Source organism: Eupeodes corollae, chromosome 1 (assembly GCF_945859685.1).
Source record: "Eupeodes corollae chromosome 1, idEupCoro1.1, whole genome shotgun sequence".
In the NCBI taxonomy this organism is placed as follows: domain Eukaryota; kingdom Metazoa; phylum Arthropoda; class Insecta; order Diptera; family Syrphidae; genus Eupeodes; species Eupeodes corollae.
Window position 1 is genome coordinate 281599192 of NC_079147.1, and position 27623 is coordinate 281626814.

Below are 27623 nucleotides of genomic sequence, written 5' to 3' on the forward strand. Positions count from 1 at the left end.
TTAATAAGTTGTGCAAGAATATTGCGTAAAACAAAAAACAATAAATTACAATTGACTATAAATTTAAATTATTTAAAAAGAACATAATTGTGCTGTGCAAATCGGGGCTCCCGCGACGCGTAATTAATTCCAAACTCAACTCTACAACATCCATCGAAGGCACACAAAGTAAGTCCTCATTTTTAAAGTATTTTTTTTTTGCTCTTTTTTTTATTACATTTTTTAAATAACAAAAGTCCATTATGTCGTTTGGGGAGCTTCAAAAAGAAGTTTTGGCGCAATTAGAGCGCGACTTTTCTAATTTTAAGAAGACAGGCCAGGCTCGTCGAACGAGTAACTATTTGAAAACTCGCATGGAGCTACTTGAACAAAATTTAGAAAATGCCAAACGATATCACGAGGAAATCGTTAGCGGGGGGAAGCTCGAAGAGAATTTTAAAAAGGAAGACATGATAGCGGTGTTCGATCAAATTCGCGCCATTTATCTCGAATATAGGACTGAAATGATGGATGGTTTAGACAAATTAAGTCCGTCCGCTCCACTTACGCCTACAGTGGGAGCACCTCCATCAACAGGCCTTCCATCAGCAATACACCAGTCACAGCCAAATGTCCTCAAGCTTCCTCCAATCAAACCTCCCACGTTCTCGGGGTCTTATACATCGTGGCGTTCCTATCACGATATTTTTACGTCACTTGTTCATAACAATCCTGGCTTGAACGAGATCCAAAAAATGCATTTTTTGAAAGAAAGTTTGACAGGCGATGCCGAACGTCTTCTGCATCATTTAGATCTTAGTTCTGGGAATTATGCAAAGGCATGGGATTTATTGAAAGAAAGGTATGATCATAAAAGAGTTTTGGTCAATTCTTATCTCAAGGTCTTTTTTGGCCAACCTGTACAAAGTAAGGAATCTGCCGAAACCCTTAAAAGCTTACTTGACACAACAATCGAAGTTGTTCACGCACTGGAAAATTTAGGATTACCAGTGAAGGACTGGGACACAATATTAATTTATATTCTCTTTCAAAAACTATCCGCCAAAACCCAACAGCTATGGGAAGAAAAGCTCGGCAATAACAAAGAACTCCCAACCTTCGCCGATTTTACTGATTTTCTTAAATCACGTTTTCGGACTTTGGAAGCTATTGTGCAGCAAGCCAGTTGCACTACACAGCCAAAGCCAGTCACGAAATCGCCTGTCACAGCTAAAACATTTCATGCTAAAACCCAAAAACAACAATTTAAAACGCAATATCAATGTCAAATTTGCAAAAAAGGACAACACTCGTTGATGAAATGTTATCGGTTTTTAAACATGGATGCGGTACAAAAGCAACAGGCTGTACAGCAAGCTGGAGTGTGTGAAAACTGTCTTGCTTACAGCCACAAAACTCGTTTTTGTTTAAGTAACCGGTCCTGTTATTTTTGTAACCAAAAACATCACTCTTTTTTGCACAACAATTTACACACACAAAACACGATTTCTAATCCTAGTAACTCAATTTCACAAAATTCAAGTTCTAATGCGAACAACTCAACACATTTTCAACAACGAAGTTCACAACTTCAGAACCAACAGGTAGCCGTGAATCCAAATGCTCCTGCTTTCCAACCAACAGGCGAAAGTGTTCCTGGTTGCAATACCCGACACAATTTTTATGCGTCTCAAGTCCACGGGACTCAAATTTTATTAGCCACTGCGATCGTTAGAGTTAAATGTGAATATGGAAGATTTTCAGATCTCAGAGCACTTATTGACCCAGGCTCAGATGCCACTTTTATCTCTGAGTCAGCAGCAAGGCTTTTAAATCTCACCCAACACCAAACAAATGTTAATGTATCAGGGCTAGGGAAGGTCAGCAGCGGCATCAGTCACAGTTACGTTAACATAATGTTTAAATCTAAACATTCGACGTTTGAAGGCGCAACCAAAGCGTACATTTTTAAATCGTTGACTGGCCTTCTTCCGACCCACAAAATGATACCACACAATTATGATCATCTGGCTAATTTGCAGTTAGCAGATCCTGAATTTTATGTTCCCGCTCCAATCGACATACTTTTCGGCTCAGATGTTTATCCGGACATTATATTACCGGAAATTATTCGCAGCGAGCACGTAGTCGCTCCCATTGCACAAAACACCCAATTGGGGTGGATTATATTGGGTAAGAATCCTGAAGTTACTCCAAAGTCGATCCGAAGTTTCTTCCAACACATTGATCTCGATACACAAATCCGAAAATTTTGGGAGATTGAAGAAATTCCTTTCGTGATTCGAGCTTCAGAAGAGGATATTGCCTGCGAAAAGTATTTTAATGAAACAACCAAGCGATTATGTGATGGGCGGTACGAAGTGAATCTTCCATTTAAAGTAGGATTTCATCCTGAACTAGGATCCAGCAAAGAAATGGCAACTCGACGTTTTTTATCTTTGGAACGACGATTTGAAAGGGACCCAAAATTGCAAGAAAGTTACAGCCAATGTATCATGGAATACCTCAGTTTGAAACACATGGAAGAAGTAGACGTAAACGACCCAATTTTGAAAACCCCTTTTCACTATTTTCTTCCTCATCATGCTGTATTTAAAGAATCGAGTTCTACCACAAAATTAAGAGTCGTTTTTGATGCAGCCTCAAAAACCTATGATGGTACATCCTTAAATCAACACCTGATGACAGGTCCTAAACTTCAAAAGAACATTGTTGACATAATTTTAAAATGGCGAGCATTCAAATTTACAATAACAGCTGATATAGAGAAGATGTATCGCCAAATTTTTGTGCAAGAACTGGATAGATACTATCAACTCATTATTTGGCGTGAAAATCCAAAGCAACCCATCAAGGTCTTTAAACTGAAGACGGTCACTTTTGGCACGGCTTGTGCGCCTTATTTGGCCATTCGTGTCCTACACAAAGCCGCTGATGATGAGTCTGAAATGTATCCAAAGGGAGCTCTTGCGGTTAAAAGTGAGATGTACGTAGACGATTTCATCAGTGGAGGAGATTCTATAGACGAAACTCGTATAAAACGCGAAGAAACACGAAATCTTTTGGCGTCTGCAGGCCTCAAACTTCGGAAGTGGACGTCCAACTGCAAAGATCTTCTGCAAGACTTACCCAAAGAAGATTGTGAGATAACTTTTGAAGTGCCTTTTCAATCAAAAGATCATGTCAAAACATTAGGCATAAGATGGAATCCACAAGAAGACTCATTTTCGTTCAAAAACTTTCAACAGGAAACCGATGAAGTGACAAAAAGGACAATGCTATCAGCAATTGCAAAACTTTTTGATCCGCTTGGCTGGATTGCGCCATGTGTGATCAAAGCCAAGATCATAATGCAAAAATTATGGTGCAGAGGAACCGATTGGGATGAACCCATTTCATCAGATCTTAAAGAAGAGTGGCAAGTTTTTCAGAAGGAATTGCCTTTAATACATCACGTTAAAATCCCACGATGGATAAATACACACAATACACAGAAATCGGTGGAATTTCACGGTTTTAGTGACGCGTCGGAGAAGGCTTATGGAGCAGTTGTCTTCATACGTGTCCTTGATAATGCCGAGAATATTCACATGCATATACTAATATCGAAAACAAAGGTGGCTCCATTGAAAACAGTCAGTCTACCACGACTAGAACTTTGTGGAGCTGTTCTCTTGGCATCACTATTAAATTACACAAAAGAAGTTCTGGATGTCTCGAACGCAAAGGTATACGCATGGTCAGACTCAATGATTACGTTGGCTTGGATTAAAGCACAACCTTCCAAATGGACAACGTTTGTCAGTAACAGGGTTGCTGAAATCCAACGATTAACAAACTGCGATATTTGGAAACACATTCCAACAGACCATAACCCAGCTGATTTAGCATCTAGGGGCGTTTCACCTTCAGCGTTAGGAACACAAGACCTTTGGTGGATAGGGCCCTCATTTTTGCGAGAAAAGTGGCAATTTGAAATACCCGTACAACCATCTACTCTCGAAACCGAAATTGAAAGGAGAACGGAAAAGAAACAATGCTTAATAGCCAACTCTGATGAAGCAGATGATGACATTAACAGATGTATACTAAGGTGTTCGCGACTATCAAAGATCATCAGAGCAATTGCATTCTGTTACCGCTTTAAATGGAATTGCCTTGCAAAAAGACAAAAAACATTAAGGATTTCCGGAGAATTGAATCCAGATGAGCTACAAGTTGCAGCCTTCTTGGTGCATAAAGCAGTACAAAGGCTCATGTTCACTGCAGAACTGAGTGAATTAGAGAATAAAAATACAATTCCCAAATCCTTGTTATCACTTAATGCGTTCATCGATGGTAATGGGTTACTTCGTGTGGGTGGCCGACTCGAGAACACACTACTTTCATATAACCAGCAACATCCGATCATTCTAAAACCCAATTACCACTTCTCTGAACTAGTGATGCGAGATGCACACAATAAGACCCTACACGGAGGAAATCAGCAAACTGCGGCCTTCATCCGTATGACTTACTGGATAACAAGACTTAAACAACACGTAAAAAAACATATACATAATTGCCCAATATGTTTCAGATACAAAAAAAGGAGTCTACAACAACTCATGGGAAGCCTGCCAGCACCACGAGTACGAATATCCAGACCGTTCACCCATACAGGAGTTGATTACGCCGGTCCTATAGAAATTAAAACATGGAAAGGAAGAGGAGCTAAAACTTTCAAAGGATACTTTGCCATTTTTATTTGCCTGTCTACCAAGGCAATCCACCTCGAAACAGTGTCAGACTTGACAACACAGGCATTCCTAGCAGCTCTTCGTCGCTTCACCTCACGCCGAGGCATTTGTGCCCAAATTTATAGCGACTGCGGCACGAACTTTGTGGGAGCTAATCGCGAATTAGCCCGTATGCTAGAAGAAGCTAAACACGATTGGAAAGAAATCGCAGGGACTCTAGCTAATTCAGGAACAAACTGGAATTTTATTCCTCCAGCTTCCCCTCACTTTGGTGGTCTTTGGGAAGCTGGTGTGAAATCAGTTAAACACCATCTAAAACGAACCACAAGAGATGAGAGGTTAACTTTCGAGGAACTCTACACACTTCTCACGCAGATCGAAGCCTGTTTGAATTCCCGACCTCTATGCCCTCTATCGGATAATATCGATGATCTAGACTATTTAACACCAGGACACTTCCTAATTGGCGAACCCTTGCTCACAATTCCTCAAAAGGACAAAAACGTAGAAAACATGAGCTATCTAGACAGATGGAAAAAGACTCAAGCTCTCGTCAACGTATTCTGGCAAAAATGGAACGGAGAATACCTTTCACGATTGCAACAACGACCAAAATGGACGAAAAGGGAAGCCGAACCTAAAGTTGGAAGTCTTGTTTTGGTCAAGGATGAAAGACTTCCGCCATCCCAATGGGCATTAGCAAGAATAACCGACACACATCCGGGAGCTGACGGACCAGTCCGAGTGGTAACGCTAAAAACAAAATCTGGAATTATGAAACGGCCTATCACGAAAATCTGTTACCTACCGTGTAACACCTCGACCGATGAAAACACCCTAATTTAAATCAATAATAATAATAAAAAAAAAAAAAAAAAAAAAAAAATTCTTACGAAAAATAGTTGATTTCAAATATATTAAAATCATCAAAATGATCAAATACTCCACACAACACAACACCACATTTAAATCATTTACAGTCCACTCAATAAATCTCAAAAAGAAAACATTCAACCAGTTCAGAATCCATAAAATTAGAATTCGAAATAGAATTATTTGAAATAAAATGTAACAAAATCAAAATCTCAAAAAAAAAATTTAAAAAAAAATAAAAAAAAAAAGAAAAACTCATTATAATATTTTTTTTTTTAATTTATGAAATATAATAATTTTAATACACAACACAATAAATTCAAATAAATAAATTAAAAAAAAAATAATTAAATTTAACTACACCACACCACCAGCAAATCCATCGATGAAATCCCTTCGGCAAATCCATCAAACCCCGTCGGCAAAAACACAATCCAATCGCCGTCGGCTTTTCAGTTTTTTCATATTTTATATAAATATTTACACAACACAACAAGATTACAATTTTATACTAATTTTCACAAAATTTTAAATCAACAACACAACACAATGGAAAATTATTTAAAACATTTTTTTTTACCGCTAAAAATTATCACACAACACTAAAAATTAATTAATTATTTTATATTTTTAAATCAAATTGAATTCAAAACGAATTCAGACCAAAATCCGATATGACGTCATCAACGTTGGATAACATCGGCAGCCATTTGCAATTATTTGCATTGTAAAATGACACACATTCATCACCCGAAATCGAAATCGTAAAAAAAAAAAAATACGCTACCGAAACACGTAAGCACACGCACACACGCACACACAAAATTTTAATAATTAAAAACAAAAAAAAAAGAGCCCAAATAAATAAAATTTATAAAATTTATAAATAAAATTAAATTATAATAAATATAAATATAAATATAAATTAAATAAAAATGAAAAACATAATAAAAAACACCAAACCACATCCAACCCGCGCTTTATGCGGATTCAACAGCAACAGCAGCAGCAGCGACAGCAGCAGCAACGACAGCAGCAGCAGCGACAGCAGCAGCAAACACTTTACGCAACACTCAATCACTTTGATGTTTTTCATAATTTATTATTATCAATATAAAAATAATAATCATTGGCAACCGCACTACCAATTTGTAATAATAATAAATTTGATAATAATATAATATAATTTAATAATAAAAAAAAAAAAAAACATTTTTTCACTTACACACGCCCGGCACGAGAAATACTAATAAATTAATACAAAAAATATAATTTAAAACACTGAGCACAATAAACATAACGATAGACCGCGACCCGACATCAATGAAAATCGATTTACGTTTAAAGACGATCGTCAATAGACCACGGCGAATTCAATAATGTGCATTGGTAAAGAGAAAACAACAACAAGAACATCGTACAGTAACCTTGAATGGGCAACGGTTGTAAAAGCTCATTGAATGAAATCAATAAGGAAAACTATGAGTGCAGGTGTTATGCACTAACATAAACTGTTATTTTTTGTTGTTAACCTTGAACTTGTTTGTCTTGTTTTATGTTACTCTAATAATTTTTCTCTTTGCATGTTCTTATCAAAGAAAGTTAGAAACAATTTGGGGGTACTTACGCATCGAATAAAAATATGCCAGGGCCGGATTGGACACTTACATCAAGGCGCCAATTTGCGAACATCGTTCACCGGGGCGGAGAATGTTTGACATATGTTAAAGATGTATATTTATATTATTTTAAAGAAACATTTAAAACAAAATAAATCAAATATGCATAACATTTTAAATAAGATTTAACTACTATTGTGAATTACATAATATGATATTAGCCCAATATGACATTTCTTGTCAAACTAATCATTAATGTTATAATTATAAAAGTTAGCTTTTTAACCTTCTTGAGTAAAAGGAAGGTCAATTTTTATTCTGATTATATTCGATTCAACCCGACACCATTTTTATAAAATATATATTTTTGAGAATTAAAAGTAATTATAACGAAGGTTAAAAGAAATTGAGTTTTATTTTGTATTAATTGGAAATAAAAATAGAAATTTTAACTGGCGAAAAGAAACAGACTTAACAAACTAAAGGTAAAAGTGCATTTTTGCACAAATGAGAATTATTTCTAAGAATTTCAAGTTCAACCCTATTACACAGGGAACGGTAGAATCCTGCATCTTTTCCTCTACATTAAAGAAAAAGAGATTCACAGGAAAAAGGAAGGACTTTCCGTTTTTCAATTTTGCCTCCATTGTGTACAAATAATCCGCTTATAAGGAAAGAAATAGAACGTGGCAGAATTTCTAAGCAATATTTTCTTCGTATTTCAATATTCACTTAGAATCATAGAAGGCATAGACTTTTTCATAAGAATATGCCGAACTTGAAAAATATCAACAGTGTAAACACGACGACTGCCCATTAGAAGTTGTTGAAATTGGTGTGATTTGTGGAATTGAAAATGTTTACATTTTTAAAAATGTCAAGGCTTCTAAAATTTAAATGGATATTTGTTGTTAGGAGATCGATAAGCTTTGAAAACGTCATTTAGGATTGTTTAAAAACGAAACAAAAACAATAAATATTTTTCGTCTAGAAAAAAATGAAAAGATGTGAATTGGGGCATTTACATCGTAGCTTTTCTAGAATCGAGTCGTTGTTATTAAAAAACAACCTAGACATTTTCAACAGCCCTTTTGACTGGAAATTATTATCTTTCTAGGCCCTTTCATACATATGTACTGAACGTAGCAGGAACTACGTACACACGTTTGGAATACTTTTTTTCATCGGTGATATATCAGGAAGTTAAGATGTCGAATTCAAATGAATATTGTTTTTCAGTTAAAAACATCCAGATGTTAAAAAATGACTTTCAAAAAGAAATTCAGTACCATTTTTTTGATCAAATGCCTTAAAAATTATTTGTTCAAGTCGAATATTTTAAAAACGAAAATAAATATGAACTTTCAGTATTACTGTAATCTACGTAAATCGGCGTTCTTAAGAACTGGTTATCAAAAGGTTTTCCATAAAAAAGTACAAATTTATAGTTTACGTGAAAAAATCACTTGAATTAAGTCCACTCCAACTAAGCCAATTAAATGATGATTTTAAATTGCATGAAAATAAAATATTCAAGTACCGTTTTTGTAATGAAAATATACTGAAAGTTACGACATTAATTGTGATAAAAATTTATAACAATGATTTGGGACAATTTTGTTGGGGTTTGTTTAGAAAAACATTTAAATATTAAAAAACAAGTTTTTGAATGTTACCAAACTGTAAAACTTCCCATACTAACTTTAAGGAAATGTCTGTTTTTAAATTTCGTATGACCCGAGACACATATTTTAAACGTTTTTTTCTAAATCTATGAATTATATCGGATCATTCATTTCGTAGTATCAATTTAAAAATCTTACAATGCGTTTAAAATATATTTAACTTACTACATCACTTAGTACTTACTTCTTAAGAAAACTCTAATTTATAGTAACCGCAGGAAACAAACTACGATATGTATCACAGCATTGGAAAATTCCATAAGTTATTGTTGTACTCTAACAACGTAAGCCCCCAAAAGATTTAACATCTAACGAAATAATTTTACTTGTACCAATCAAGGCTAAGGTTTTCGAAAAACTGCTACTGAAAATAGTAACTATTTTTGATATTCTCTTATTCAATAACTTATTTCAAACCATCAGTTTATATTTAGAATAAATATTCCACGATAGACCTTGTGATCGAATTATTGATGTGTTGGAAAAAACACTTGAAGAAAACCAACTCTGTTCTTTTATGCTCTTAGATGTTGTTTAAGCCTTTAACAAGGTTAGGCAATTGTGAATTTGTAAAAACTGCTTTTCCAGACATCAGACTTAAGAGGATATTACTACCCTTATTATGTAAAGACACAGTGTGAGCACTAGAAAGAAGAGAGAGAGGTTGAAAGGATTTTTTGGCCCCAATTAGATGATACGGACTTGGAGGACATGCGGTTCCAACAGGACGGCCGACGCCACAAGGTACACAGCAAATTTCACAATCAATTTATTGGAAACCAAGTCTCACGCAATGGTCCAGTCCCTTGGTTGCCTCGGTCGTGCAATTTAAGGCCGTTAGACTATTTCAGTAGGGATTCGTCAAGTCTTTGGTCTATGCTAACAAGCCAGCGACTATTGATGAACTTCGTACTAATATCGAACGTGAAATTGCAGCAGTATCGGCCGATGATTTATGTTTGAAAACCGTCGAAAATTGGGTTAAAAAATCGACAATTTTATTAATATCAAAACCGTTTTTGTTTTACCCCCGATATAAGATGTTGAAAACCCCGATATAAGATGAAATTAGTTTGAAGCCAATATCTATTATTTTTAAAAAGATGTTTAAGTAAAAAGCCATTTTTTACAAAATTTTAGTAATGATTTCATTGTTTGTAAAAAAAACCTGTGAATTTGATTTTTCAATTTGGTATCACGTTACAATATAAAATATTCAATTAAATTCAAGTCTCAAACGTTATGGGCTCGTGGGATGTTTTGGGGTCAGAAAACTAACCACTCAATTTTCTTGAGATTCCTAATTGTATCTCTTTGAAATATTGTCTGTATTACAAAATATATTAGAAGTCGATATCTTTAGTGGTTCTTGAGACATGGACGACGCTGAGCACTACCGTGAGATGATATCCATTTTTTTTTTGCCCAAAATGCAAGAGCTTGACTTGCATGAAATATGTTTTCAACAAGACGGTGCCACATGCCACACAGCATGCGCAACAATTGACTTATTTCGAGTTCGACCGCCCAGATCATGCGATTTAACGTCTTTAGACTTTTTTGTGAGGCTATGTTAAATCTCATGTCTATACAATCTAGACCGCTTCAATTGACGTATTGGAAGACAACATTGAAGCATTTATTCTTGAGATACCAGCCGAAATGTTGCAAAGAGTATGCCAAAATTGGAGTAAGCACTTAAGGCACAGTTAAGGTCAAATAATTTTCGAACATTAAATTATATGGACCGTCTATCGATTAAAATAAAGATTTTATGAATTTTTCTGAATTGTATGTGTTTGTTGTTAATAAACTTTCCTAGTTTTTAAAAAATCACTCTTTATAAAAGGATATTATTTTATAAGACTTAACTAATATATGTACTGTACTATACTACCTTAATGAATTTTGTAAACAGCCCCATCTTTGACATCATATAAACGAATGCAATTTTGTTGACTTGGTTTAAAAGTTTTTTTTGTTATTGGCTTGAAATGCTTTGACTATAGATGAAAGTGTACAAATTTGATCAATCATTGAAAAAAATTCTAAACCCATCTTGTAAATGAAATGAAATATTATTTCTTTGGACGAATTTTAAAAGCATGTCCGATAATACGCCACATATTATTTTCGCTATTACATTCAGATATGAAATGGCTCTATAGTTTTTAGGAGTCTCTAAATTAATAAATGAATTGGGTGGCACAACAGTCCATTAAGAACTAGGGCCTTGTGACTTGAAACAATGGACCATTCCTGTATGAGAGTAATGAAAAAGTTTTAAGCCGAATCCTAACGTAAATAAAACTTAAGATGGCACAGGCAGGGATCGAGCCCAAGACTTCTGGCATGACAGTCCAACGCATTAACCAGTCTAGTCTCTATGGAGCATTTGTTTGTGTTTTCGGTACTTGACTGATTATTTGAATGAAGAGGGCATGCCGTCATTCTTAAAAAGATTTTATTGAAGAGGGTTCTCAAATGAGTTGTATATGAGTGGTTTAATTTTTAAAAAAATTTGTAAATACTGCCAGGTTCTTTTTTATTTTTCGAATTTTTAAACACATCCTGTATTCCTTCAATACTTACATCAACACCTAACGTTTGAGCAACAAATAAGTTGAACATCTATGTGAAAGCATTTTAGTTTAGTAAAGACATTTTTTTTCGAAAACAAATTAAAAACGCAGAATCTTTCAACTTAGTATAGGTTCAAAGAATAATATAAAAGCAAACATCCAACTTTCAAAACTCACTTTAACCTCATTTTAGATCAACATATTTGCAGTGTACATTTATGAATTTTAATAGATAATTTTTTTAGGTTTTACCTTTACCATAATGTGTAAACTTAATGAAAAAAAAGTATTTTAACATCAAACAACCAACCAACTTGCAACAAAAAATGTTAAACCTTAACTTGTTTTTTTTTTCCATGAAATTTAAATAGATACATACTCGCAGTTAGCTAGGTACGAGAATGTAATAATTTGTTGGTTCCTAAGTTGCTAGCTCGCTACATCAGTTATAGCCGACAAAATTACTATAAACTTTTGAATACAAAATATCTCTACATATGAAATTTTAACTTTTATATGTCGAATGCCAGGTAAAAACATACAAAATTTCATATAAAAGTAAATTCACAAATTCAAAATTTTCCACATAGCAGGGATAAAGTTTTCGAATGCAAATTGCTTTTTATTCAAACGCATCACTGAAAGAGTTATACCCAACCTAGCTTACCTATCTTTTCGTTTTTTTCGTTTGTACGATCGTGATGTGCAACTTCAAACATCTGTCACTACACACAGGACGAAGAGGACGATGACGAGGACGGAGTAGAAGGTATGTTGATAGACGTGAAACTGTTTGGGATAGAAATTGTACTAGTTGAGAGCTAGATAAAGCTGCTCCTGCCGTAGCTATGACGATGAGTGAGGTAGATTAGAATGAGTGATTTTTTGTTTTTTTTTTTTAGTCTAAGGACTCGTACATGGCGCATAGGAACATATCCTGAGGTTTATAAAACTTCATATTCATATGTTCTGAAATGTAAATATCTAGCTACAAATAGATATTTTTGTTTGATGTTTTTTATTTGTTTATACTTTTGGAATGCAGTTTCCTCTAGGAAAGCAAATTTTCGAATTCCATTCTACCGGAAGTGCATTAGTGTTTGCATACGAAAGTAGCTGCAGGCTAATGGCGGATTTCTATCTGCATTCTACACATAATAATATGATTTTTGATTTTATGATGGTAGGTAGCAGCTATCGGGATATTGATTGAATTTTTATATTTTGTATTTCTTTTTATGAAATAATTCAATTTGTGATATAATTTAATTGTTTTCTACCAAAGAGAATAGCAAAACAGAAGAGTATAGCTTTGATAAACTTTTTTTAATTGAGTAAAAGTGTCAAGTTTTATGATTTAAAGCCATATTTTTGGACCAAATTACAATTTCTAAGTGAATTCATTGACTTCAAAAAGGACACAAAGTGACGGATATTGAAGTTCCAAGTGCCCTTCAACAAAATATATAAGTCTCCCTTTGATTGGCAAGACAAACCTTCAATTACGTACATATACCTTGTCTGTTATTATGTCTTCAGAGAAATTTACTTATCACAAAGCAAACTCCCTTATTATATCATTTTCTTATACTATAGGTAACAATTCTCCAGACAGTGATGTAAAAGCTTCCATCGGAACTAAGAACACATAAAATGATATCCTTATAATGAGAAAGAACGAAAGAACTGTAAAGTGGGTAATTTTACTTTTCATTCTAGATTAAAGGATCTAAAGATGGTTCATGGTTGATGCTTGATGGGATATTACTTTACTTGCACGAAGAAGAAGAACACGAACCAGGAATCACCTTCTATAGCTGATCAAAAAGTATGAGCAAAGACACAAAGTAACATTGCAAAAAAGGGAAGAAGATGATTTTTCTTATTTTTCTTGATTTTTTCTTATTTTATCTTCCCTTCTTATTAAACCATATCAAGAATAAGGATCTCTATATACTCTATATGCTATGTAACTGGTATATTCTTTATCAGGAAATTGTGGATACTATAAGGAACTGTGGAAGTTTAATTTTTGGAAGTACTTTCCTAACATATATACAATCTGGAATAGTTGATCTCTAGAGTGTAGTTAAAACGATGAGAGCATCAGTGTTGCTTCTGGTTTTTGTGTAGAAAGATAAAAGGTGGTCACACTTACTTTTCCTTCATTATTTCCTTCCAGTTTTATGTAATGATGACGTCAGTGAATTCCCTGAGCATTTTATTACTTTGATTACAGATAAAAAGATATAAAAAGAATGAGAAAAATGTTCTTTCTTATGTTTTTTGTATTCTTTTATCTAATTTATGATATTTCACCACAGGAAAAATGTTTTTATGAAAGCATAAATAAAACAAAATATAAGTATTCCACAATTGTTGGAATAACAAAAGAATAACTGATAAAAAAGTGTATTAATGAGAAATAAGAAGGAACTCCTTTAGTTACTACCGTTTTTTCAAAGTTAATTTTAAATCAATTTAAGAAAGAGCTACTGGGTAAAGGTTTCAAGTTCTTTCTTTAATGTGATCAATTAATAACGGTTGTCCCAAAATTAACGCAAGATTTGAATTAAATAGAATACGCCGTTTTTAGTATTTTGATAGTTATATTTTTATTGGCTCGTAAAGTACATAGGATAGGGTTATGTATGGAATAACACATCGGACAAATGGCCTCCACGGCTTTGCGTGCACATGCGCACTCTTTTGTTGAAATTTTCCATGACCATTCTGCATAAATGTGGCTGAATTGCGTTGATGCAGCGTTGAATCTCCTCCTTTAATGCACAGGTGGTTGTGGGATTGTTGACATAGATTTGTGATTTCAAATAACCCCATAAAAAGAAGTCTAATGGTGTTAAATCACACGATCTAGGAGGCCAATTTTGATCACCGAAACGAGAGAGTACACGACCTGGAAATGTCTCATGCAGTAATTGAATTGTTTCACGGGCTGTATGACATGTGGCACCGTCTTGTTGAAACCACATATTGGACACATCAATATCATCCAATTTTGGCAGAAAGAACTGTGTAATCATGTCGCGATATCGAGCACCAGTAACAGTCACTGCTTGACCAGCATCATTTTCAAAAAAATATGGCCCAATTATGCCTCCAACCCAAAATCCACACCATACAGTCACGCGTTGTGGATGCATTTGTTTTTCGACAATCACATGTGGGTTCTCCGAACCCCAAATGCGGCAATTTTGGCGATTGACAAAGCCATCAAGATGAAAATGTGCTTCATCGCTTAGGATGATTTTGCTCGAAAAATCAGGGTCCATTTGTTGATGTTCAATAATCCATTCAACGAACTCTCTTCTCTGTCCATGGTCATTAGGCTTCAATTGTTGTGTTAATTGAATTTTGTAAGCATGAAGACACAGATCTTTGTGGAGTATACGCTGTAGAGAGGTTCTTGAAATTTGCAATTCTTGTCCACGAACGTCGAATTGAGGTTCCTGGATTGTCAGCAACACTCTCACGCACTGCTTCGACATTCACATTTGAACGGCTTGTTTTTGGACGACCAGTGTGTTTGGCGTCTCCAACGGATCCAGTCTCCATGAATTTTTAAATTAATCTCTTCACAGTTGACGAAGTTAAAACACTATTCCGACCATATTTTGTATGAAATTTTCGAACTGCAACCGCCAAGCTTTCACTATTTTTGAAATATTCTTTAATAATGAAGACACATTGTTCTATCGTGTAACGCTCCATTTTTAAGAACCTTATACTGTTAGCTGTCAAATTGCTTTTATTTTCAGGTTTGCCAACAATTCACTGCACAAATGGCGGCAAATTCAAATCTTGCGTTAATTTTGGGACACCCTTTATAAACTATTAAACAAATTTCAAAATTTATTGGTATGAAAAAATTAATCATGTGTCTGCCCTTATAAACGGTGATTTTTTAAGAGCTTGAGAACTTTTGAAAAAAAAAACGCATACAATTTGCAAAATCTCATCGATTCTTTATTTGAAACGTTAGATTGGTCCATGACATTTACTTTTTGAAGATAATTTCATTTAAATGTTGACCGCGGCTGCGTCTTAGGTGGTCCATTCGGAAAGTCCAATTTTGGGTAACTTTTTCGAGCATTTCGGCCGGAATAGCCTGAATTTATTCGGAAATGTTGTCTTCCAAAGCTGGAATATTTGCTGGCTTATTTGTGTAGACTTTAGTTTTGACGTAGCCCCACAAAAAATAGTCTAAAGGCGTCAAATCGCATGATCTTGGTGGCCAACTTACCGGTCCATTCCTTGAGATGAATTGTTCTCCGAAGTTTTCCCTCAAAATGGCCAAAGAATCGCGAGCTGTGTGGCATGTAGCGCCATCTTGTTGAAACCACATGTCAACCAAGTTCAATTCTTCCATTTTTGGCAACAAAAAGTTTGTTGGCATTTAACGATAGCGATCGCCATTCACCGTAACGTTGCGTCCAACAGCATCTTTGAAAAAATACGGTCCAATGATTCCACCAGCGTACAAACCACACCAAACAGTGCATTTTTCGGGATGCATGGGCAGTTCTTGAACGGCTTCTGGTTGCTCTTCACTCCAAATGCGGCAATTTTGCTTATTTACGTAGCCATTCAACCAGAAATAAGCCTCATCGCTGAACAAAATTTGTCGATAAAAAAGCGGATTTTCTGCCAACTTTTCTAGGGCCCATTCACTAAAAATTCGACGTTGTGGCAGATCGTTCGGCTTCAGTTCTTGCACGAGCTATATTTTATACGGTTTTACACCAAGATCTTTGCGTTAAATCTTAAATGCGGTCGAATAACACAAACCCAATTGCTGCGAACGGCGACGAATTGACATTTCACGGTCTTCAGCAACACTCTCAGAAACAGACGCAATATTCTCTTCCGTACGCACTGTACGCATTCGTGTAGTTGGTTTAATGTCCAATAAAGTAAACTGAGTGCGAAACTTGGTCACAATCGCATTAATTGTTTGCTCACTTGGTCGATTATGTAGACCATAAATCGGACGTAAAGCGCGAAACACATTTCGAACCGAACACTGATTTTGGTAATAAAATTCAATAATTTGCAAGCGTTGCTCGTTAGTAAGTCTATTCATGATGAAATGTCAAAGCATACTGAGCATCTTTCTCTTTGACACCATGTCTGAAATCCCGCGTAATCTGTCAAATACTAATGCATGAAAATCCTAACCTCAAAAAAATCACCCTTTAGATGGTTCCAAAACGGGGGAGGTGGTAGGGTCTGGCATCTTTTCATGTAATCCTACCCTACAAAGATCAATAAAGCTTCCAGATTGCAGTGTCTTTAAAGCAGAAATTCTGGTGGTTTCTGAAGCCGCTAAGGATCTTTCTTCCCACAATTTGAAAGACAAAAGCAAAGACATATTGACTGACAGCCAATGAGCATTAAAGGCTATGTCTGCCACTGTCACAAAGTCGAAGAAAGATACCTTCCACTTTCTATGCAAATGCGCACAGAAATAATTTTTCGACGACTTATACGACGTCTTGTTCTTGCCAAATAGAGACATTATTAATTTTTTCCGAAAATCCAATTGGCTCAAGGGGGCGTCCTTAACCTAAATCCTCACTAACCTTCCCCCACCCATCCTAATCCTTTCCCTTTCCTTGGAAACGCAATGGGTTTAAAGAGGTCCAAATGAGATGTGTTCTTGAACTTTACATATGCGTATTCACGTAATACAACCTAACCTTGTCTATAACCTATGGTATAAAAAATGTTACATACAAATTTCTAACATCTTCATAACTTGAAGTACCTACATTCTTTTTAAATTTAGACTTCTCTGAAGTTATCTCAATGATTTCAATACAATTTTCAAGACATTCTATAAAATATAAGCCTTTTCTTATATTTTATATTAAATTTAACATTGATTCCGTAGAATCCTACTGCGGATAGATTTTTGATGGTTATTCGAGTTTCGAAATCAATTTTATAACTATTGTTCTTTAATATTATTTTGATTGATTTATGATTAATAAATTGTATCCTGATGGATGTGTTCATGGAGTAGTTTAAATTTTGTTTTAAAAGTTATGATTTTAAAAGAAGTGAACTCCGTTCCTTATTCAATTTATGTTAATAACGAATTCAAAATAAAATATAAGTAAAAAATAAGTCAACCCACAGTCATTTAAAAGTAATAGTTCTCAAATTCCTCGGAATTACCTTTATAATTTATCAATTACAAATAATCTTTATTTTCGTTCTGAGAAAATAATCAATCTTTTTTGAACAAATCCTTGGTAAGTCTTCTAAAAAATATGAAGATAAGGAAATTGAAATCTTACTTCCCATTAAGGTTTCCAATGTTACATAGCTTAAAATTGGTCTTTGAGTTCTCTGCACGTATGTCGTAATCATTTTTATAATTAAATATATTATTTAAAAAAGAGATTGGAGTGCGACGCACACTAATAACTTCCCATCCCACCTGTCAAGTTGTCTTGCTTAAAAGTTTGTCTTTATGTACTCGTATCAATTTTTACCAAATTTGAGTCTTATTTTTGTAGATTTTATTTCTTATGAAAAAACGGACTGCTGGAATTCCCTAAAAAAATACTGAATATCAAAAATGGTTTTTTCTGTGAAATAAGAAAAGTTTGAAGACAATATTTTTAATTTTTGAAAAGCTATTTGAGTCGAAAGTAAATTTTTACCAAGTTTTAGTATTGTTTTTTTTTTAGAGTTTAATTTTTTGTAAAGAAACTGTCAATTAAATTATTTTCAAAATTTTATCGAATGTTCAAAACAATATTTCTTACAAGATAAAATTAGTTTGAAGCCAAAATTTCAAAGTTTTGAAAAGATATTTGATTCGAAAATCGTTTTTTACCAAATTTTGCTAGTTTTGTTTTGGTTTTTAATTTTTTGAATGTTGACAACAATATTTTTTATAAGTAAAATTAGTAAGAAGCTATTATCTTTAATTTGAAAAGATATTTGAGTCGAAAATCTTTTTTTACCAACTTTTGTTTTTTTTTTAGGTTTTTAATTTTTGTAAAAAAAATGTCAATCCGATTTTTCAGAATGTTAAAAACAATATTTCTTATAAGATAAAATAAGCATGAAGCCTTAATTTCAAGTTTTTGAAAAGATATTTGAATCGATATTAAATTTTTACGAACTTTGAGTAATGTTTTTTTTATATTTTTATTTTTTATAAAAAAAGCTGTCAATTAGATTTTTCTCAAAATTTTATCAGATGTCAAAAACATTATTCTTCGTTGCACAGAATTGTTTTGGAGATGAAATCATATTTTAGTCATAAAATTTTGGAGGTGACAAATTTTTTTGTTCAGTTTTTTTTGATTTATAAAAAAAAACCGTTAAATAGATTTTTTTCAAAAAAAAAATTTCTTTGATATGACGTTACAATATATTATACAAAATTTAATGCAAGTGTCTAGCGTTTTGGGTTCCGTTCGTAAGATATTTAGGGTTAACCAACATTTTCACCTTTTTTTCAAACTGCTATGGTAAAAAAAACCGCCACACAATTTTCTTGAGAGCACTTATTGCATCATTCTGCATTATTATGTGTATAACACCATTTATTTTAAGTCAATATCTTTTCTGGTTCTTGAGTTTTGGACGACGAAAAAATCGTACGAACATAGGGCCTTACGAACGTAGGTACACACGCACGCACAGACATTTTTCCAAAATGTTTGTATTTCGAATCTAGGGACCTTGAAACGTGGAGAAATGTCAAAATTTTCTATTCGAGAAATTGGACCCATAACAATAATTTCTCTGGGAAGTTATTAAGAATATAGTTTTGCTGATTCCAATAAATTAATTGTTCGTTATTTAGCAAAATGTTAGTGGTCATAAATATAGCGACATCTGTTGTACGAAAAGATCAAATTATAGTAAGAATATAATTTACTAACGAACCTCTTTCATTTTGAATTTATAAAATAAAAATTATAAAAACAAATTAAATATGAATAATTCATAATATTTGTTAACGCATCCGATTTGAAGTTGTTCATTATTTTTTTGAAACAGGTTCTGGTCTATATTTTGCTAATTATTTTTTTCATTTTGTGATAAGTTATTCTGACAAATATTTGTTTGTATCAAGTTTCAAATACTGTATATGGAATCCCAAAAAACACGGCTTACATACATAAGTTTGTTTTTTTTTTGTCTTGAAACCTACCATTTTCTAAAAAAAATTTCGGAACTAATACCATAAATTAGATGTTAGTACATGGCATAATATTTTTTAAAATTTAATTTTTTTCAATCGTTTTTGTATCCTATTTCCATAAACTCGTTACGTGGAAGTTGCATTATTATTGGGACTAGACTTTATTTCACGATTGTTGGTGCCGCTGAGTTTAATTTTACCAAACTTAGCAATAACTTAATGACTGTCAACAAACCTTTAACCAGAATTTTCCAAAATAATGTTTAACTTTGAAAAATAAAACAAAAGCTGATAAATCATTCATAATTGTTTGGCCAAAATGTGATTGTTTCGTTATTTTAGTGACACACTAAACTGCCATCCAGGTCAATGTCTTCCAATTGGGCTCAGATTCGAGAAAGGAAAGTCAAATCACGCCGTTTGCTTCACAATACTAAATTGAGGATGGAGTGGATTTTCGACTGTTGTCTCGATGCAAAATAGAGAATAGGGTTCATTGTTGTTTGTGAAATGCCTAATTTTACACAACACTCTGGGCTACAGCAGTGAGTATACGGCCTCGATTCAAGTTCAATTTTTGTTCATCAATTTCACTACTGTTGGCAGGGACTGTGCTTCACGTTAACATAAAAGTGCTTCAATTTTGCGAACTATAGAACTTTCTTCATTCTTGTAATTTAATACTAGTGAAATGTTATAAGATGGCACCGTCAACAATAACATGTGCCTTTTTAAAAAGTCTATACTTAGACTAAGTTCATGCTGTTAATTTTAATGTTCTAACATCTTAAGGCTATGTTCATTCTCGTTTTACTTTCAATTTTCAATTTTAATTATTCCAGAACAAAAGTCTTACTCTCTTCATAATAATCCCCTTAAATTCAGCTGCATTTTTTCTCAATTAATTCAATGCTCCCTGCAAAAAGTAAAAATAGAATTTCATTTAGTTTTGCTTTACTACGTTATAACAAATAAAGTAAAGGGAAAGAACAATGAAACAAAAATACACCAAACACACAATTTAATTGAAAAGCTTTTCTATATAAATTTACATCAAATAGATAGCTACTCTATATTTATATAAAGTATTAAAAATCTATCCTTGATCCTTTAAAACACTTTTGGCAAGAGAATACAAATAAATATCTCTTCTATTTGATGCTATTGTTTATCATCAGGTATGTATCGACCTTAAATGAAACTTCCTTTGTTTATCGAAACATTATATGTTTAGGTATTAAATGGATATTGAATGAAAGTGAGAGTAGAGAGATTGTGAATAATGGTGAAGGCTTACACAAAGAAGGATACAAATAAATACCAAATATCTATAAATAGGAAGCTCTTATTTTATAAATTGGAATACACCAAAATTATTAAAGATTTTTGTTTTGGAAAAATTAGTTTTTAGAAATCTTATATTAATTTTGTAAAATGCAACTCAGAACTGTAATTAATTGATACGTTACAATTAAATGAATTTCAAGTATTAATAATGTTATAATTCGCATAAATCAACTAAATTATGTTTTTTAATTTAATTGTTAACTCGAAATATTTTAAATCAATTTCAAGGACTTATTTTCTAGATTAAAAATGTTTCTTTATTTTAAACAAAATAATATATTAAATATTATCAGATTTTTAAGACTTAAAATTAATTTCTCTCTGAAAAGTAAATACTTACCTACAGTTTAAATTCTTGGCACGGATGCCAAATAAATCCTTTATTTAAAATAATTTCTTGTACTCCATCAAACTTTGTTAAGGCTCTGAAGTTGAAAAGAAAATGCATTTTCTCAACAAAATTAAAATTAAATTAAATTTTCACTTAAAATGAATGCAAAGCGAAAGATAAAGGATTATATTATATAATAATATAGAATTTAAGATACCTGCAATAATATACTTAATGGAAATGTATTTAAAGGCAGTAAGAGCAGCTTGAAGAGAAATTATTTTAAAAGATATTGTCTGTGCTTAAAGTTTGTCTGTTTTTTATAAAAATGGAAAGGATTTAAGATTTTATTGTAAATATAAAATATAATAAAACAAATACTAAAATATTAACAAAAGTTAACATAAAATCATTTAAAAAATAACATAAATTAAAAAACAAGTAAATGAATAAATTGAAATGATAATAAATAAGATATGCATTCCACTCTGACAATTTTAAATCTGAACCCGTCTTTCGATGTTTTTTTCGAAAGGATTTAATAAATATTTACAGTCAATTTATTTCTTTTTCTTTATTCGCAAGGTATTTGAGAAGAAAACCATGTTTCAACAATTTTTAGTTGTTTAATTAGGTTTTGCTTTTTCAAAAAAAACATCGTGAATTAATTTTTTCAAAAAAACTTAACTTAATGTTAACAAGAATATTTTGTATCGAATGTAATAATTTTGAAGTCAAAACCTTCATTTAATCTCAAAATATTCGAATCAAACATAATTTTTAACCAATTTCAAGTAGATTCTTATTTTTTGAAGAAAAGTGACAACTCAATTTTTTTATTTACCAAACATTGTTTTTTGAAGATTAAAGCAAGATTTTTAATTTTCGACTAAAGAATTGAGAAAAAATCAGTTTAACAAACTCTATGTAGTGATAACTTCATATAGGAAGTTGGGTCCGATTTGTCAAATTAAAAATGTTTCGACGTTTCAAGGTCCCTAGAGTAGAAATAAGGGATTTTTAGAAAAATGTCTGTGCGTGCGTGTGTACGTACGTTCTTATGTCCGTATTTTTGCGATGTTTTTTCGTCGTCCATTGCTCAAGAACCAGAAGAGTAATCGACTTCAAGTAAATTTTGTTATACAGATAATAACACAGAAAGATACAGAAAGGGCACTCAAAACATAGGTATGCATAGGTATTTTTTTACTATAGCAGTTTAAAAAAATGTGAACATTTTGGTTAACCCTGAAAAATCTCACGAACGAAAAACTCTAGAGATGTGAGTTAATTTGTGTATAATGTTATATATATTAATATCAAACAAATATATTTTTTGAAAAAAATCGAACTTACAATTTTTTTAAAAATCAAAATCGAAAATTTTACAAATAAAAAATGATCTTATCTGCAAAACATTTTTGTGCAATTAAAATTAACGTTTTTAATATCTTATAAGACTTTGAGAAAATCGAATTGATAGTTTTTTTATACAAAATAAAAACCTAAGAAAAACATTACTCAAAGTTAGTAAAAATTGAATTTTGAGTCAAATATCTTTTCCAAAATTTGAGATTATGGCTTGCAACTAATTTTTACTTATAAGAAATGTTGTTTTAAACATTGAGTAAAATTTGAGAAAAATCGAATTCACAGTTTTATAAAAAAAATTAAAACGTAAACAAAATTATTAATAAAAGTGGATAAATATTGTTTTTCGACTCAAATATCTTTTCAAAACTTTAAAATATTGGTTTCAATCTACTTTTACCTTTTAAATAATATTGTTTTAAACATTCAGTAAAATTTTGAGAAAAATCTAATTGACAGCTTTTCCAAAAAATAAAAACCTAGACAAAAAAATTAATAAAAGTTGGTAAACAGTCATTTTCGACTCATATATCTTTTCGAAAACTTGAGACTATGGCTTCTAACTCACTTTAACTAAGAAATATTGTTTTCAACATTTGTACAAATTTTGAGAAAAAACGAATTGACATTTTTTTTATAAAAAAAAATAAAAACGTAAACAAAAACATTAATAAGAGTTGGTACAAATTGATTTAGATTTAAATAACTTTTCAAATCTTTGAGATAGTGGCTTTAAACTTTTTATTTGTTAAAAACAATTGTTGTCAACATTCAGTACAAATTTGAGGAAAATCTTTTTTTTTTTTTACAAAATATAAAAATCTAACAAAAAACAATACTAAAACTTGGTATAAATTTACTTACGACTTAAAAAGCTTTTTAAAATTAAAAATATTGTCTTCAAACCCATTTTATTTCACAGAAAATTATGTTTTTGATATTCACTAGTATTTTTTATAAAAATCCAACACTCCGTTTTTTCATAAAAATATAAAATCTACAAAAAATAGTAATAAATAAATATTAGCAAATAGAAATTGATGTTCGGTTCTTGATATATCCCAATTAATATCATTCATTTAATGAGGAAAAACTAGATTTACAAATAAAACTATTGCCTTATATGAACATAATTGTTGATAATTTAAAAATTTTTAAGAATAATTCAAATAACAACTTTTTTAACAAAACCCGAAAACGTACAAACCTTTAAAGCAAGACAAATCGACAGATGGGAAGTTATCAGTGTGGGTCTTTACCAAATGGTAATAACATTGTTTTTTGAAGATGAAAGCAAGATCTTTAATTTTAATTTTATAAAAATAAACAATTATTGAAGTCAAGGGATATTTAGGGCTAACCAAATTGTAGACTTTTTTTTTAAATTGTTATAGAGAAAAAACCACCACTCATTTTTTGAAATTCCTTTCTGCATCTTTTAGTGTAAATATAGGTAAAAAAAATTCATTAAAAGTCTATCTCGATTAATATTGCACCCAAACTTCATATCATAACCTTGTTTTAATAAGCCTTGACTTAAATTTCAGAAAAAAACAACATTCCTTTCAGTAACGTGACTTTTGTAACAAATGGTGATTATTTATTTAACGATTGTTTATCAACGGATTTGAACGTAATCTATAGCATATCGAACACCAGTTTTGAAATTCATAATTTTACCTTTTCACTAAACATGTTCCACTGAAAACTGGCTTTATGAAATCACAGAATCACCAAACAGAGTTTTGGCTGTTCAGAAATGCTTTGCGAGTTTAAACGGTCACGGAATCTTGTTACGAGCTTACAAATTATAGGTTATTATAAGTATGTCTAAAACGTATTTCTTAAGTAACATACCAAGTTTAAGAATAACTTTAAGTAAACTTTATCTGCAGAACTCATTTATTTGAATATAGATAAAAGATGTTTTTTTTATGAGATGCCGACCTTTGATGGGACGGTTTCGATGTCCCCCTGCAGAATCACAACTTCTTAATTTTCCGTGGTCTTTTACCATTCGCCCTTCTATCACACATGTCGTACTTTCATCATCATAATCCAATAAAAAGTTAATTTCAAATTCAGTTTTAGTAAATTTCAAACTAAATTTAGTAGTATGTCCTTAAAAATTGCATGCATTTCCGGTAAGAGCGGTAGATGAGTATCAAACAGTAAAAGCAATATTTTCAATAAAATCGAAAATCCTCCTACGTCTTCTAACCCTGCTAACCTTAGTTGACTATTCTTAGGCATTTGATTGCGTACATTTTAATCTTCTAAGCGATAAAATAACTACTTATTTTGGCTTTTCTAAAACAACTAAGAAAGAATTTATATTTGGCCAATCGTATGCAAACCGTAAAACGTCTAATGGCAAACTGTCTTCGTTTCTGTTCATGCTATTGTTCCTCAAGGATCAATCCTTGGGCCTTTTCTGTTCTTGTTGTTCATTAATGATCTGCCTTCTGTTTCCAATAGCTAAAATAAACATTGATCTGCAGTCCATATAATATGATTGGTCGACCAGGAACGGACTTAAACTTAATCCTGAACAAACTAAAGCTCTCCAAATAACGAATAAAAAACTCAAACCTTAAAGTTTCCCTTTCGTTATATTAAATAATTCCATAATTGATTATGATACACAAGTCAAAAACTCAGGATTGATCTATTACAATACACTTACTTGGGATACCCAGTTCGATACTCTTGTGTCAAAGATTATGTTATGATTGATGCACAGGTCCCCAAGAAATAAATAAATATCACTCATAAAAATATCTCTAAAAACCTATCATTTGAATTTTAGGGAACTTGAAATGTCGAAAACCGTCAACAATTTCAATTCGAAACCGCAGACCGATTACAAGATTTTACCATCGAAAGTTAAAAATAAATATAAAAAAAAAAAACAAAATTCAAATAAAGCAAAACAAAATTAAATTAAATAGGTAACAATAGTTAAATAAATAAAATAATAAAAGTAGCAAGAAAAACAAAGAAAAAAAAGGATATCAAAGATTATCTATATATTTGAATAAAATAAAAACAAGATTATATTTAATAAAATTAAAATAAATTAAATTAAGTAAATAAAATATACAAACAATCATTAAAATCATATAAAACAAAACTCAAGTTAAGTAAAATAAAATGTAATGATGTAAAAATGTGAATGGACTACTGTACAACAATAAAATAATAAATATTAAAATGTAACGAAAGAAAGCAATTTAGAAAATAATATGAAATGTATTATGAAGTAAGATGGTTAAACAAAAGACTCTAACTTCAGTACGAAATCGAATTTGTAATGTTTTTTGAATAAAGTTTTTTCAAATTTCGTTCAACCAACTTCATTAAATAAAAGAAAAACTTTTAAAATAAAAATTCTCACATTAAAGAATATCTGCTCATTATAAGCAAAATATATTTCAACATTGCCAAAAGGAAACTTTCATTCGTTTGCACACAGAACTTTGTGTAAATATTGTTGTGGTTATGGTTAACCTTGTATGTATCCTCAAAAGGTCATAAACATGTACATAAATCTGAACTGTGAACTTAAGAAAATTAAAACTTTTGTCTTCCGTTTCTCTCTGGGGAAGTTTAAGCTATTAGAATTTATTTGTGATAATAACATTGGGGTTGAGGAAATAACTTCTTTTATTTTCTTTTAGAAACAAACTTAAAAAAAAAAACAAAGAGTTCTCTAATCTTGCGTTCCAGAAGATAAGTCTTAAGACCCAAATAGTAGGTACCTACCTTAGGTACACTACCAGTTTATATAGGACATTGTTAAGAAATAATATTTTTGAATGAATGATTTTGCCCAACCGGAAGTTTAAAACCCCCATTATAAGCCTTGCCTTGCTTTGAATCTCTCCTTCTTGTACAACCTTTTCATTTTTGTCCTTTTTATGTACCTAGATATATTTTTTTTTGTCTTTCCTTCCGCCTGATCCCTTTGCAATCTGATTTCCTCGATGTTGTCATTCACTGATAATGACATTGTCACTTAGTGTGCTTTTTATTTTTGTTTGTGTTTTTTTTTTATCTTTTGCGTATACTTCCTGCGTTTGTATCCTTTATTAGCTTACAACAAAATTATGCATTATTATACCCATTTCCTTTCTAGTTCGTTGGAATTGGCTCATTGTATCCTTTGGCTCAAAGGAAACAATACCAACAAAAAAATATTCTCAGAAACAAATCTTACTTTTTTCCTTCTTCTTCTTTTGCTTATTCTTTTTAACTTGTTTTGCACGATATAGAAAATGAAAATTTATCTTTATTGCAGTAGAATGTATGTATGTATATGTGTGTAAGGAGTATTTTATTTTTGTAACTGGAACTTGGTTGTTACTTTCTTCTTTTATCCTTATTACAAGGATGACACTGGTTCTTTCCTGTTTTCTTAGTAGGTAAGTTAGGTAATAACATAGCAACTTAAGACGGAAGGATATACAAGCGTATAAAGCAGGAGGGAGGATGAACAAGAAAGAATGAAAAATATAACCCAAAGGATAATATTGACCTAAGTCAAGTACAGAGTCCTTTCTATCCTAAGTCGGGTAAGACCGGATGAAGTAAAAGCAAAAGGGTTATAAATATCCTACAGGCAAAATGTTGTATGTCCTTGGTCTCCTTTCTCCATCAGGTACCTTCCCTTTTTTAGTAATGAGTCATATAAACATGGTAATTAGAGAGGACTGGTTTTCATTAGCTTGATCCTTGACATAAGTCGTCGAAATTCTCTTTTTCTTCCTACCTTTTCCTGTGGCCAAGGGGGAAAAAGGGGACAGAGAAAAAAATATCCTAGTTATTTGCATTTTTTGTCTCGTATTTTTTAGGCCAACAAAATTGGGATAAGTCGAAGCTGAAG

At 32.0% G+C, this 27623-nt stretch overlaps 1 protein-coding gene across 1 annotated transcript; it reads left to right on the plus strand.

Annotated features, from left to right (window-relative positions):
- Positions 1-242: 242 nt before the first annotated feature.
- Positions 243-5585, plus strand: LOC129950895 (uncharacterized). The gene has a single exon (XM_056062836.1). The coding sequence runs from the start codon at positions 243-245 to the stop codon at positions 5583-5585; it is 5343 nt and encodes a 1780-aa protein (XP_055918811.1).
- Positions 5586-27623: the final 22038 nt, after the last annotated feature.